Source organism: Clavelina lepadiformis, chromosome 2 (assembly GCF_947623445.1).
Source record: "Clavelina lepadiformis chromosome 2, kaClaLepa1.1, whole genome shotgun sequence".
Classification (NCBI taxonomy): domain Eukaryota; kingdom Metazoa; phylum Chordata; class Ascidiacea; order Aplousobranchia; family Clavelinidae; genus Clavelina; species Clavelina lepadiformis.
Genome location: NC_135241.1, coordinates 20,652,147 through 20,667,931, shown reverse-complemented (window position 1 = coordinate 20,667,931; position 15,785 = coordinate 20,652,147). Strand labels below are relative to the sequence as shown.

The following is a 15,785-nucleotide window of genomic DNA, read 5'->3' as shown; positions in this document are numbered from 1 at the left end:
GACGTACTTCAGAAATGTATAGAAAAATTCAGTATTTTAACTGACATTATCAAAATATCAAAATATACTAACGAACTTTCTACTGCAATAATATAGTAACTTTATTAACTTTAGTAGCTTTAGTAATTTTAGCAAGCTTAGTAACTTCTAATAACTTACAGTAACAGTGTTACGTTGTTACTTTGACGTGAAGTGTTTTAAGTATTGATCTTCTTGAGGGTTTTTGTTGGACTCTTGATCCAACAAGGGCACAAGGCCCCCTTTTAAAAATTAAAGAAATTGAGCAGTGAGAGATACTTTTATTACACCAGTGCTTGTGCCACAGTCTGGAAGAAACATTGGTAGGAAAACACCTTCAGTTACTGGTTCCTAAAGAAATGCGTCCGAGAGCCCTACATGCTGCTTCACATGAAGGGAGACATATGGGTGTTGATAGAACAGCTGAAAGAGTTTAAAAACGATATTACTGCCGCCACTGGAAAAATCGGAGTCGGATGAGTCGGAGCCGATGCAAAGAGTAGAGATTGACGTCCTGGGAGGACTTTCTGTGACACATTCAAGAAACTGTTACATACTGGTAGCCACTGATATGTACACTAAATATATGCAGGCTTGGTCAATGCCATCACAGACAGCCCAAGAAACAGCATTTGTTCCCTATCATAACTGGATGACGATTCATGGTGTTCCGGAGCGTATTCACAGCAACCGAGGAGGAAACTTTGAGAGCCAGTTGTTGTTGTTAAAGAACTTATTGATCTTTGTGGCTGCAAGAAATCAAGAACCACAGCACACCTCCTTCTGGGAACGGAGCGGTTAAAAGGACCAACATAACTATTCTTTACATCATGCAGAATTCTGTCCAGCGCGATCCACTATCCTGGGATAAATCCTTATCCTCAATTTGTGCGATCAATAACGCCAGTCGACACGAAGAGACTGGTGATTCTCCACATTTCCTTCAGACAGCACGAGAATTGAGGTTACCAGCAGATTTGATGACTGGACAGCTTTCAAGTCATCCATCATCGTCTGCAATGTTCGACTTTTTGCAGTGATAGTAGCATGAAGCGTGATTTGTAACTCATAACTGATAATTTTTATTTTGTTGGTATAAACATGTTTGCAATATTTACATATAAATGTTGTACCTTGATTTTTTTGTTTTTATTGGTGTGATAATCAGAAATTTTGTCACTATTGCACCATTTTGTTGCGTTTAAAGAATCGTTTTTGTAAACCTTTTTTTTATGTGGCCCACTATAATATACGTAGTCGAAAAAGTTTCTTCAAATATCACAAATTCATCTGGGTAACAAAAGTAGTAATGGTTGCTTCGTGATTATATTGCAGTTTGTCGTTGTATTTACCATCTCTAGCTTATAGCCAATTATGCTAATTGATGCTCAAGCAATGCCGTAGCAAGATTTACTGGAGGGGTATAGGAGTGTTACGTTGTTTTCTGCGGTTTGGTGACACTTAATCACGCGACACTTAATCACGCGACGCTTAATCACCGACACATAATCACTAGAACATTTAATCACGCGACTCTTAATCACGCGACACATAATCACTAGAACATTTAATCACGCGACTCTTAATCACGGGACACATAATCACTAGGACATTTAATCACGCGACACCTAATCACTAGGACATTTAATCACGCGACATTTAATCACACATTTACAGTATCGGCTACCGTACACACTAGGTAACAATGTCATGCATGGGAAATGTAAGCAACTGCACGAAGATAAACTAAAATCTCGCTTGACAGATAACGGTCAACTGTGTCAACACGATTACTGTCATCGTGTTGGTGATATTTCTGACTAAATAACAAAAAGTTTCTAGCTGGTGGAAGTCAACTTTAAACCAATGTTTTCTGAATTTGACGGTTTAATTTAAATTATCATTAGAATTGTCGCGATACCCATCTATGCGTATATGTGGTGTACTTCGCTTTTGCAAAACTTTGTTTTAAGAAAGGTAATAGGTAAAAAGTTTTTCGTCAGAACCGTTTTGACGGTACTTTGATCAAGACCTTCGGTAAAAATAGAATAATGTTACATATTACATAGGTTATACGTAGCAATGCAAAATGACATGTTATTTCCTGATTGGCTAGTGTGTTTCTATAAAAACTAAGGTTTGGTTAAAATCTCCTCTTCTTGTCTCTACACATAATATCAGTTTTACCTTCTGGACTGTTCATTACTGAATTGGAGTTATAGTTTTGTTTAAATGTGAAAAGATGATAAAAATGTTTCTAATGTGATACAACTTATTTCGGACAATATAACAATTAGACTTTATGAAGCTGGTGTTGATTTTAAAGAAACATTATAGAGAAAGCCGGCGCAACGGAGTCAAAGACAATTGTCGGGTAGTTCTAAAAGAAAGACTAATAGCCTTTGGCTTTAGACCAACCTTAAAAGCAATCCACATCGTCATCCCCACAGAGAGATGCAAATGAGCTTGAATTACTGAATTTTCCTCACGCTTTTCCGACATCCAAGTGATTATGTGTCGCGTGATTAAATGTCGCGTGAATAAGTATCCAAGTCGCGTGATTAAATGTCCTAGTGATTATGTGTCGCGTGATTAAATGTCCTAGTGATTATATGTGGCGTGATTAAATGTCCTAGTGATTATGTGTCGGTGATTAAGCGTCGCGTGATTAAGCGTCGCGTGATTAAGTGTCGGTACACCGTTTTCTGCTTGGTTTGAGGTGTATTTTTATTTTCTGCCTTCCGCCAGATGCACTGATAAATGTGATTACGCCTTGCCTGTTCTTGAACGAGTGAACATTTTACCGATGTCTGTACTGCTGTGTAGACGTGTTTAGCTTTATAACTGTTTTGAAATACAATCGTATAGTTAACTACAGGTCTCTTCGAACCGGCACTAGAAAAAGGCCGGTAACAACAGTAACGTTTAAGTTCTCAAATGTTAACGTAAAGTTAAATAAAGTAATTTGCAAGTAAGTTTAATAGAGTTAACGTTTGCAAATGGCTTAATTAAAGTTAGTATTTCAAACTAGCATTATCAAGATATCGTACAATATTACTGCAACTTTCAACAGCAATAACTTATACGTCTGTGCTTAAAGATGTCGCTACATAGAAAGTAGTTTTTCTTAAGCACACCATGTTTCAATAACATACCATACACGTACTTTCCACACTTAAAAGCATAGCATATTAGATCAATTTGAAAGCAAAACAATTTTTTTCTAAGAACTTGTTCTCTAAAAACTGTTTTTGTTTTGTTGCTTCTAACAACATGGAAATTACTGAAAATTAAAATTGTACAGCTACTTTAAAATGGTTTCGGCTTAGCTATTAAAATGAGAAATTTGTAAAGGTTGTATTTTGAAGCTAATTTGTGATCTTTTAGATTTGCCAAGCACGATCTGCGATTACGTAAAAATAATCTCACAAAACCTTGAAACGCAGATTATAATTTTTTGCGTTGATACGGGAGGTTTAATGCTTTTTCAAAATGTCCAATAAGGTGTTTATCAGTTTCCAAATAGTGAATGGTGTTTGTTGCTTAAGCATTTTGCTGCCAATAGCATATTAAGCAGGTTAGCACAATACAATTTTTATTTTAAGTCTTGATTCAATTGAAAACTCACATCACAGATGTCGCACATATGGTTGCGACAAGTATATGTTCATATATAGTAGGTATGCGACAAAGTTATGTATACGGTATATTTTTTCTCTCCATTCCCATCTGACCTAACGAATATCCTCACTTTTCACAGCAATAGTACTAAGATTGTAACCCAGACCGAACTCGAAGATATGACGTCAAAACAAAAAGTTTTAATCAAAGTAAGATGTTTTTGTCACTAACTTTTATGGTATATGTCTACAAAATTTAATGCCAGTAGATGTCGCGTTAAGAAAACGAAACAAAGGATCACGTATGAAAAGCGCGTTGCGTTCTTTGCAATGATTCTACAACAGCAGGCAAGCTATAGCGCGTTTAAAACAACTGCTTCCTGTTAACTATGAAAGATTAAGTTTTTATTAAAATAATAGTGATTTAGTTCGATAAAGCATCAAACCTATTCACCAAGTATACATCAACTGCACTATGCCCACAAACATTTCAATCCAATGGCTATTTTCGTTTATCGCGTTATCAACAGCAACGCTATTTGCTGATGTTATTTGTGATCCTCGAAAGAACTATTCTGTGGTTGAGACTAATAGTTCATATACACAGTTATGTTGCAAAGAATTTTCTTGTAACAAAGCGCAAAACATTTTTGCAAATCTTTTTCGTTTTGCTGATTTCGGCAAAACAGTTGACGTTCTGGAAAACAAAGGTTAAAGTTCGAGTTACTCATAAAACTTAAAAGTTGTTACGTTCGTGCAGAACGTTCGACCTCGGGCTCTTGCTGCTAAGTACATTACACTATAATTTGTAATGAAAAATGGACATTTAAGAAATCACTGTTGGAAAAAAGTTATGGGATCGTTATTAACGCAATAGCATTGAATGAATGTCGTTGCCATATCACATTTTTGCCAAAAAGATTAAAAATGAACCTGGATAATTTGGTATTGCTGATTTTCATTCGATTTCCAAGCAATTAACTTTGGAAATTTTCCATATAGCAATTCCTACTCCAAGGCGTGACAAAGTTCCTGGCCGAGCAGGACTATACCGTCTTTTGTAAGGTAGATAAAAGCTTTTGTTCCATTTTTTGCGGCGATGACAATTCTAAAATGGACGCTATGTTTCCAGCACTGCCGATGTATACCACATCTTATGGTTCCAAATTTAATACAAGTCTTGGTCGTTTTCGTTTGAGTGTGGAGGATCTAATAAGAAAGACCAATAAGAACGCCTCTTGTCGAGTTTCAAAGAAAACTACTTTTCCTTCTCTCTCTGAACGTGAACAACGACAATAAATGTGCATGAATGAATGAATGAATGTGATGACAATGAATGTGTCCAACCAAAAATAAAAATTAAAATGTAGGGAATAGGCTGCCTGCTTAAAATGTAGCGTTTCTTTGGCAAGAAATCTTCAGCGGTGTCCAAGTCTTATCGTTAAACGTAAGAGTTTTTTTTGTTATTAGATACATGCTTACACAAACAAGAAGTGATACTTGCAATAATAAGCAGAGTCAGGTTTTTTTTAAGGTTTGGTTTGGGTGACCGCTAAGTAGTTTTAAGAGACCGCAAGTGTTTCATTTAAATACCAAAAAATAGCCATATTTGCAAGTCCAAATTTTGGGAAACCGCTGGAGAAATTTGGGGACCGTTTCGGTCCCCCAAAACACCTTAAAAAAAAACACTGAGCAGAGTACTTACGACGCTTTGATTTAAGTTTGTCGTTCATTGAATAATAATGCGAAGACGCGAAGCTAGCGATATTTCCCCCAATTGTTTACTGATTATGATTAATAGATTAAAACTGATTGATTACAGATGAACGCCATCAGATGTACCCGAGCTATCCGACCAGATCTTTTACTTATTTGTTTTACGTCAGACTGTGAAAGACAATAAGAACATAAATATTTTGCAATAAGAGCTGTGTAACAATTAAATTATTTGCCAGAGTCTGACCGAAAATAACTTTTTCATACTTTGCTGTTGTTAAACTATTATTGTTGATGTTTAATTACTGTGAAATTCTTAAAGACCAAAATCGCAAATGCTGTTTCCTTGAACCAACTTTTACCAATCGCTCCTATTTATCATCAGCAAAATTAATTTTGTGGTCTTTTTCTTGCAATTTTTTAAAATATCTTATTACGTTTATGCCAGACTTGTTTTTTTTACCGCTTTTAAGTTAAGACAGTTGATGCATGGACATCTTAAATGTAACCAAAATAGTTCGTTCAAATTGATTCAAACTACTTCGTATATTTATCATTTTCGGTAACTGTATAAAATAGATTAACAATTAATCATTTTTGACGTGATTACGTGAGATTCACAAAATGTTTCTAAATGTCGAATAAGCGAATCACCAGTTTCGAAATAGTGAAGTTTTTTGTTGGGTTAACATTTTGCTACCAATAGCAATTATCTACATGGCCCTTAAAAGTTCATCTTAACCCTTAGAAAATCTAGCGCAAAGTCAATATGAGCTTTGAACTCATACATTTGTAAACCTTTTGTGCCTAGCATAACAAAAAGGTTTTATTTGAAGTCATGATCCATCTTTTTGACAATGACGCACATCGTAGACTTCAATGCGTGCAACAAATGGCTTTAAAGTGCTAAATCTCTTTCACTGCTTGATTTAGCCTAAGTTCATTATGATTAATATCGCGATCTCTTTTTTAATGCTTTTATTTGAACTAATTCGCCTGGTTCCGGGCGAATTAGTTCATAGCATTTAACGCCTGAACAATGTCAGTAGTTGTGCGGTCAGAAACTGTTTTTGCATGTGGTAGTTTCTTCTACGTTGGTAGTTATTATGCTGGGCAAGTCTTGACAATTATCAAACATCTTTCTCTTAATCGTTCAAAAAAACCAACATCCGGTATACAGAAACCCGGAACCATTTTGTACTGAAGTGCAAGTTATTTTGGTTGATTGCTGTTTTGTTATAAGCGACTAAACACTAGAAAAACAGTTTTTGATAACAGATTATCACTTGATAAAGCGTTCATTTTTTTTCCATTGTATTTTGTAAAAAAAGTGTATAGAGCAAATTTTTTTACATAACAACATCCTTCAAACGAATTCATCGCCGTAATAGCTTCGAACCAGGATGTTTTTATAACACTACTTATTTCTTCATTTTGCGCATAAATAAAAATTTTAAAAGAGTTAAAAATTCACAAGGGAAAAAATGGACATGAAATACTTCGCCCATAATGTTATTACAATTGAAAGCCGTAACAATTGTAAGATCTTGAACAAAGACGCAACACACTTCAACTATCCGGTAGCTATAGTTGCAAGTATACAAAAAACTTAGCATTTGTTTGTAAGCATCAAATACAAAGCACAACTGGTATTTGATGATTATTATTATACCTACTGGTAGCTTTATGTTTGTCACTTTTATGAGCAACTCAAATGGTTTATGAAAAAACAAACCGCGTGCATCGACCACCTACCAATTGACCAAATCAACCAAATCAACCAAATCAACCTCCGACCGCCAACCCATCGACCAAAATTGTATACAGTTAATTTAAAATTGGTAAAACAGCATATATTTTCAATTGTCCTGGCATGTAACGATTAGATAATTTGCTTTAATTAGGAAGTTCCTAAGTGTGAAAACTGTTCCGCTATATTCCATGATAATAATCAGTAAAACGCTTTCTTATTTTGTTCTATTCATTAAATGTATAAGTCTTTTTTTTCAATGACCTCCGTACAGTAAATGCGTTGTGTGGGAAGTTCAACAATGTTAGTTTGCTAACTTCAATAAAAATGACATGTTTTTTTACGTTTATTCAAATAAGTTTCAAACACCTTGTACGACGGTAAGAACTTGAATTGAATTTTATACTTTTTTTGTTCAAACTTCACGCATATAAATTCCTTCTAACAACAACAAAAAAGGAAAAAAGAATAGAGCTAGAGAAAAAACAGTTTGCCTATAAAAGGGTCCAAACCTGGCATCGAACACTTTATTCTGGGAAATAAAAGCTATTTCCCAGCAAATTAGAGCATCAAACTAGCGTTTTTTGTTTCTAAAGACTAACAATCAACATCAAAATAAAAGTATAAATAATAAAAAATTACAAGTCAGCTTCGCAATGGAGCGAACAGCAATGCTGTTGGTGCTTGCCGTCGTCTGGTTTGCTCTCGATTTGAGTTTAGCAGAAGAGCAGTGAGTTATTATATAATTGTAACATAATGTACAGTAATGATCGTTATTGTTCCTATAGCAATAGCTGTTACTTTATAATGCATCTTGTGTTTTAAAAATAGTTTTATATTTTAAAAAGAACTTCAATCGTAAATGCACTAGTGTAATGCTAATACGTTTATTGTCACAGCATTTGTCCTGTGACAAGAATGGTAGAAGTGCTAAAGGAAGTGGAAGAAGATCGTATAGTTTGGAGGACGGTTCATTATCAGGATTGCAACAACCGCAAGGACTCTGACGTTCTTTTGAAAATGCAAACCGTGGATGGGAAAGAATATTGTGACTTCAATCGGTGAGTTCGTCTTGTGCTCACTGGGCTGCCCAAAGAGGCAACGCGTGCGAGCGTAAGATCAAGCATGTTGTTTAAATTTTATTCAACAATTCTCAAACATTTTGGTGGCGTGTTAATATTTTTGATGATCGCTTCTATCGCGCGTTTAAGATTTCTACGGGAAATATTGTGCTTAGCTGTCCGAGGTTTTGGGTCATTTTTCAAAGCGTGAAATGACCAATAGCACACATACCCAAATACAACGGGCGTCAAACATGCCGACACCTCAGAATACATTTTAGTGACTGTTGACGTTGGGTTTGTCCAACATGGTTGGTGCTTTTAAGCGATTAAGTTCATTTCTTGGCGATTGCCTGAGTTAGAACAAGATTTCATGTTCAAATCTGTAACTATATACGTTACGATTTTTGCAACTATCAGGTTTTCTAACAGCTGTGCTATGTTAAGTGATACCTCATAGGCAGCTAAAGCAAGCCTTGTGGATGCAAAACTTTTCAACTGTAGCATGCAAGTAATAGAAGATCTGTGATGTAGGTTATTGGAGCTTTTTATATATTTGATTGGGTTTAAGTTTAGATTTTAAAACAGCGTTTTAAATATATATTTATATTTTCGAAGGGCTTAGCTTTGAATTTATTTCGATTTCTACGAATCGACTTAGTTTTTGTTAGCATTTGTTGGTTTCATAACTTTGTTGTCATCATCCCCAGTTAACGAGCTTATTTTCATACTAATGATTGCAATGTTTTCAAATTTTTGGAATGACATTGACAGCAATCTTGAAGGAACTAAAAATTCAGTTTTTAAAATGTTTATTTTGCAACATTTTAGATCGGCCGTTGAAAAGGTCATCGTGAAGAAGTTAGTTAAGGAACCCAAAGAGCAAAACGCTTGTTGTGAGGGTTATGTTGGCGATCGCTGTGAAATAGGTAAAAACAATACATCCTGTAAAATTTGCTAAATTTTCTGACACGCAAAACGTAAAATTTCACTGTGTGTTGCATGATGAATCGGAATGCAGTTATGCTTAGTGTCGGCAGTTCTTTGTAACCCCGACAAAGCCTCATTTATAGACTTTGAGATATTGTGTTGACCTTATGCGGTGTGGTAATGTGTTAATATAATCCCTTACGCGACCTTTCATTGTCTTTTAACCCGCCTGTTCCTTTTATTTTCATTCATACTTGACGATTGGAACTTATTAATATTAATATGTTCTGTTTGATTTTATCAGCTGTCTGTCGCAAACCATGCCAACACGGTGGTGTTTGCGCAGGAAAGGACATATGCGACTGCGAGGGGATCGGCTATAGTGGTAACTTCTGTGAAAAACGTAAGTGAATTCATATCATTGGATGAAGTAAACAATGGTGTAGAAACGTTTCAGCCGACAATACACAGACGTTGTTTGCAAAAGCAAGCCTAAAAGCTCGTCTAGTTATAGAATACTTTCCGTCAATGCTTGGTACCATATTATTGTGATCATGCCAGATAGGACCAGCTTGTTTTATTAAGAGCTTTTAAGAAAAAATCTTCTCATTCCACGTAAATAACCGTCGCTCGTGCTGAATGAAATCTGAACAACTATTTAATTATCTTTACTTAACTCATAACATCAGCCTTGAACACAATTTTAAAACCCATCTAAGTTTAAAATAATCTGATTTGGTTTTAAATAAAGCCCCTATACCGCTAATATAGACACATTTTCTGTTATCCAAGACGGCAATAAACAAAAAGGAATCCTTTCTGAAAACGTATTTAACCAACGCAAACTTGGTTCATAATATTTTGCCATCTACAAAATGAAAATTTTAGAAGTCTTTCAACAATGCATTTCCCAATACTTGGCGGCAACTGTTTATTAATTATATTATTGGTCCTTGTCCATCTCGCTTTGTTTTTATAAGGGTATCAGTGGAAGCGATAAAACATCCTGGAAAATATTATTGACTATGCCGTTTTAAACAACAGAGAAAGTTTTGTGCGTGCTCACAAACATAACATGCAGACGAAAACGAAATAATCATTTACTTTTACTTGTAAAACATCACTGTTCTACTTCTATGAAAATATTACAAATATGACGTATATTCATATTACGACCATTAACACATTTAACTTCTCGTTTTGCTTTGCGGCTAAATGACAAGAGAAATATACAATGGCATATATATACAATGCTAAAGATTATTATTGCTTATAAATTCAAAGTGTGCGTTGCTCACATAAAAGAAAAGTGCCGGAAATCGAACGAAGCCCGTTTCGAATCATTAACAATTTTGCCAAATGTTTTGAGAAATTCCTAAAAAAGTCATCCAGACAGCATAGCGGCCAAAAAAATAAAACGTTTCGCCATTATCGCGACCTAGAATGCCTGATCCGATTGAGGGGTTCTCAAAAACTTTACTCTGCATTGACGTTATCATTATTGATAGAGGTATTAGTCACATAATATTTTTTAATCGAAGTCGACACACTAAGGCTTATGTTTTTAATCCATTTATGGAAAATCATTTCCACGTCTCGACTAGGCCCGAATTCGCTCTTATGACGTCAGATATACTTAAAGAAAATTTTGTTATTTTTGTACGAGACGATTTTCCAGCGAACGACAATTGGAACAGTCGGTGTTATTTCGGGTCTGCCGATAAATATAACGAAAAGACGAAGATTTTAGATTAAACCAACACTTTTTCCGTTTTGATGTTAGTTTCAACCTGATACGGCAACCCGGACACGCCACGCAAAAAATCCTCTTGAGACGTTTAACTTAGCAGTGTGGCTTAAGCTTTAAAAAAACAAGGATTTAAACTTGTCCCTGTGCGTCTCAACTCGGCGGTATGGAAGCTATCCATTTCGTTATAGCATTTTCAGTCTGTTTCTTGCAAAGTAGCATATTTTTATTCTTCTCAAAATCATTTTGGTAATAACCGAAGGCGAAATTTGTGTCCACAGCGATTTGTATCTCCCCGTGCTTGAACAACGGAGTTTGTGCGGAACCAAATACCTGTCAATGCGCTGAAGGCTGGAAAGGTCCGACATGTCAAACAGGTAACAACATTGAGAATAAAGCTCTTGTTACATTAAAAAATGGATTGATACCGTATCTTGGATGACATAGCACCGTATAAAGCTTAAAAATCTAAGTCATTTAAAACCTAAGTCATCTCACATACAACGCTAGCGTTTACTTTCAATTCCAGCCATTTGTACGCCATCGTGCGAAAACGGCGGGAGCTGCGTTGGACCGAATGTCTGTTCTTGTTCACTTGGTTGGTCTGGTGACATTTGCGAAAAAGGTATTTCATCATTTTTTCCTTATTGATCTTGTAAAAAGTTTGCAATTTACATTACTTTATACATTTTATGAAAATTCCATAATAAGTAACAATAAAAAACAAAATCAACAAGCGCTAAAATGTAATAAAAGCGTGATAGGCTATTCATTATTCTTGCTGTAAAAGAATTTTTAATGTTCAGTCGACTTTGACTGCGGTAGCAAATGTTTACACGGGGGAAGTTGTATCGCTCAAGACACCTGCAAATGCCCGAAAGGCTACGAAGGCGATCACTGCGAAGATGGTGAGCATACTGTACTTCTGGTGAATTCCGGGATCTAAAAAAGTTAATCAAACCTTCTGTTTTTTTTCCAGCAATATGCTCTGTTGATTGTCAAAACGATGGCCAGTGCGTTGAACCCGATACTTGCATGTGCAAGGACGGCTTCTCAGGAGCACATTGTGAAAAGAAGGACGAGTCCGTGAATGCTCCTCCCATCGTAGACGTCGGAAGCTTGGCATCAGCTAAATACGAAGGAGTCTGTTCTGCCTGGGGAATGAACCATTACGTGTCCTTTGACGGAAAGCAGTTCTATTTTCCTGGCAAATGTTCCTACAATCTCGCCTTTGAGTGCAGCGGTGTCTTTCGCGTTATGGTGTGTGTTGTTTGCTATATGACGTAACTTGCTTACACAGTAAAAACATAATGGGGGGGGGGGGGGGGTTACGTGAAAACTTTTTCTAAGCGAGGCCACAATTACCCAACTTCTGATATTTAGGTTGTCAATCGTTTTGAGTGCCTCGGAGACGCTTGCAAGAAAGCGGTGAAAGTTGAAATGGGTGTGCAGCACAAGGTTATGCTCTATCCCAACTCCACAGCGACATACAACGGCCGTTTTATCAAAATGCCAAAAACTGTTGACAAAAGTTTGAGCCTTGAAAGAATAGGCGGCTATACCGTTCTTCGTCTTCTAACAGGTAAATTTTACAAAACTACTTTACCCTCTGCGTCGTGGAATTATTGAAGACGGTCCGTTTTGTTTCATCACTACTTTGTGTTGTTTATTCCATCATACTTCTAATTTTAAGTTTTTGCCTAAAATCAATGATGCAACAACGACCTACTAACATCTTAAGAAATAACATTTTTAACATTCTTTAGGTGTCAGAGTCTTTTTCGACAACGAAGACTCAATTTACGTCGCAGTTCCGGACAGTTACAAAGGAGAGATGTGCGGTTTGTGCGGAAACTATGACAATACAGCAGACAACGACTTTGTCGCAAACAAGGAAAAAGTAAAAAACGTTTTAAAGTTTGGGCTTAGCTTACATGTTAAGTAAAATAGGCCTTTATAAATATTGTATAGTTTGTCAATAGTCGGGTTTTTCCTACGTAATCCTTCTTCGGCACAGACGTTCGATAACCAGAACGACTTCGGGAATTTCTTCCACATTCAAGACGAACTTAACGAATGTACTCCGGTTCCCTCTGATCTTCCTCATCCTTGTTCCCGTTACTCGACTGGCAAAATCGATGAGGTCCAGAAACATTGCGAGATCTTGCTTAGTGAGACTTTCTCAAAATGCCATGATGTCATTGATCCACAGGTATGATGACATAAGCCTGCTATATGGTCAATTTTAATCCATTTTTCTCGTCTTTTGATATCAATCTATACGTTTTTAATGCACTGGTGAATAGTTTGCTTAACGCTTGTCCCTCGTTATAAACTTTTATTCTATTATTCACAATTTACTGTTTATCGTATACGTGGAAAACATTTTGTGATTTTACTCTTATTGTTCAGCGTTATAACTTCTTTCCGGAACATTTTAAAAAGTGTTTAGCATTTGGTTTACCTTTACACACAAACCTTACGCGTCTGACTTTTGCATGTTATTACAACAAGCAAATTAGTATTCCTGCAATTTCCAAGTCAAAATGGCTTTATTAAACAGCCTCGGTGTTTCAAAGCAAATACTGAAAACTGTTCTATGTCTTCCATGCAGGAATACGTGCAACGTTGTGTGATGGACGTCTGCGCTTGCGGTATCGAAAACTACAAAAAATGTGCTTGCCAATCGTTTACACACTATTCAAGAATCTGCGCTTACAAGGGTGCTGTGTTGGAATGGAGATCGGTTATTCTTTGCGGTTAGTGTCCAAAAGCTCAATAGCAATATTTACACAAAGAAATTCGTCAAAAAATTAGACTTAGTCAACCTTACTGCCTTACAAAGAACAGCTATCTTATAAAAGCTGTTCCAAACTTAATTACCACACACTGTATACACACTCGCGTGAAGGAAACAATAAAACTAATGTAATGTATTGATGCAATACCACAAAATTTATGACTGAAGTATTGAAGAAACAGATCTTTTATTGCACATTTTTCTCATTGGTAACAGAACGGGAATGTTCTGGTGGAAAAATTTACAGCGAATGTGGTTCAAGCTGTCCGGCAACCTGTGAAACTGCAAACTTTGCAAACGAATGCAGCAACAATGCTTGTGTAGACGGGTGTCATTGCCCAAAAGGTACCAAATTCAAGACCCCTGTGTTACCTATAAGTAAGATAAATGAAGTATAATGAGTTTTGTTATAAATAATCGTTTGTTTTCAAGGCACGGTACTTGATACAACCACAAACACTTGCAAGAGACAGGAGATGTGCCCTTGCACCAGAGCCGGCGAGACTTACCATAACGGCGACATAATTCAACAGGATTGCAATAACTGGTAAACTGTACAGTTAATGATGCAGAAGTTGAATATACGAAACTACATTAAACGTCGGGGATGTATCCCCTGTGATACAAAATTTGTCATACATTTTTTTACAAATCGCAGCACTTGTTCTGGAGGACGTTGGAATTGCACAACAAAGGAATGTCCAGTTACGTGTTCTGCAATTGGCGAAGATCATTACATTACTTTCGATGGAAAACCTTTTCAGGTAACGACAAAACACTTAGCCTAAAATACTCCAACGTTTAAAACATGGAGCTGAATATAAAGTATAGCTGTTCCTGTATTGCAGTTTGCTGGCGGTTGCGAATATGTTTTGGTGCAAACAAAACCTGGTGTTGAGCGAAAATTTGCCATCTGGGTCCAAAACAAAGGATGCGGATTTTACGACAACGAACCATGCCAAAAAACTATTTCAATAAAATTTGGAAATGGAAAAATTTACAAGTTTGTATTAAACAAATTTTCGTCTTTATTTTAGTGGAGTTGTTACAGTGGTTGTCTGGAAAGGAAGTTATATTTAAAAAATGCATGTATGGTTTCATAAGTTTAAACTTTATACACGCTTTCAGACTTTCAGTGCATGGAAAAGTGACTCGCGGAAATACGGTTGTTGACCTTCCATATAGAGATGAGGAGCAAGCTCTTCGCTTCGAAAGACTCTCTTCAGTTTATTTGAAGATGAAATCCGACTTTGGGATGACACTGATGTGGGATGGTAATCATCGGGTTTATCTAACCCTAAATCCATCTTTTAAGCACAAGGTACGCTGTTTCTGCGTTTCTAGGAAAATTAGAGTTTAATCAAAGTTCCTCATTTGTAAGAAATACTAGTTTACCGGTAAATTTTTCATTACAGCAACTATACCTAATGCTTATCTTTGTGTCTTTTGTAGGTTCAAGGTCTTTGTGGACTTTACGACCTGAATCAAGTTAATGATTTTACGTTACCGAGCGGAGCCATCACGAATAAGGCAGACGAATTCGGAAACAGTTGGAAAACCGACGTGAAATGTAGCGCAAATGAAGCTGTAACAGGAGTAGCTGTCGACGCCTGTGTAATAGCTAGTGAATATGCCACCCATGCCAAGATCATGTGTGCCAAGTTGAAGCTTGGTAGGAAGCTCTATTTCTGTGATCGTGCTAAACCCAGTGAATTAGTGATAAATCACGGTCGGGGGTATACCTTAGCATGTTATTAAAATGTGTCACTAATTGAACTTTTCGGAATTTAGGTGCTTTTTTTAAGTGCAATTCAATCGTCAATCCTTCATCCTATGTCAAAATGTGCGAACATGACGTCTGTCACGGACTGCACAAATTTGCCGCAAATCCCGATGAGTACAAGTGCACCATTTTCAGCGCTTATGCTCGTGCGTGTGCAAGGGCTGGAAGCCCAGTCAAAAGTTTGCTCTCATGGCGCGAAGCAAATAAGTGCTCAGTAGAATGCTCCAACGGACGCGTATGGGACGAATGTGCCGGAGCGGACTGCGAGCTGTCTTGTCAAATGATCAGTAGTGGGACTCAAAACCAGTGCAATGCTGTAAGTTTGTGGTGGTGTGGTGCATTCATTTAACAATTTTATTT

General features: G+C 36.5%; 1 protein-coding gene across 5 annotated transcripts in view; it reads left to right on the top strand.

The window, feature by feature from the left end:
• The first annotated feature begins 7,646 nt into the window (after nt 1-7,646).
• The window catches only part of LOC143445612 (uncharacterized), a 54,998-nt gene continuing 46,859 nt past the window's right edge, over nt 7,647-15,785 (top strand). For all 5 annotated transcript variants that reach the window (XM_076944841.1, XM_076944839.1, XM_076944838.1 and 2 more), the window contains exons 1-19: nt 7,647-7,834; nt 8,004-8,165; nt 8,997-9,094; nt 9,400-9,498; nt 11,124-11,219; nt 11,372-11,467; nt 11,649-11,750; nt 11,822-12,102; nt 12,226-12,424; nt 12,609-12,742; nt 12,860-13,054; nt 13,457-13,601; nt 13,859-13,987; nt 14,075-14,189; nt 14,301-14,406; nt 14,491-14,645; nt 14,771-14,963; nt 15,095-15,314; nt 15,434-15,741. In XM_076944841.1, coding sequence (XP_076800956.1) covers nt 7,761-7,834; nt 8,004-8,165; nt 8,997-9,094; nt 9,400-9,498; nt 11,124-11,219; nt 11,372-11,467; nt 11,649-11,750; nt 11,822-12,102; nt 12,226-12,424; nt 12,609-12,742; nt 12,860-13,054; nt 13,457-13,601; nt 13,859-13,987; nt 14,075-14,189; nt 14,301-14,406; nt 14,491-14,645; nt 14,771-14,963; nt 15,095-15,314; nt 15,434-15,741 — 2,907 coding nt within the window. In that variant the 5' untranslated portion in view covers nt 7,647-7,760. The remainder of the gene's footprint in view (nt 7,835-8,003; nt 8,166-8,996; nt 9,095-9,399; nt 9,499-11,123; nt 11,220-11,371; nt 11,468-11,648; nt 11,751-11,821; nt 12,103-12,225; nt 12,425-12,608; nt 12,743-12,859; nt 13,055-13,456; nt 13,602-13,858; nt 13,988-14,074; nt 14,190-14,300; nt 14,407-14,490; nt 14,646-14,770; nt 14,964-15,094; nt 15,315-15,433; nt 15,742-15,785) is intronic.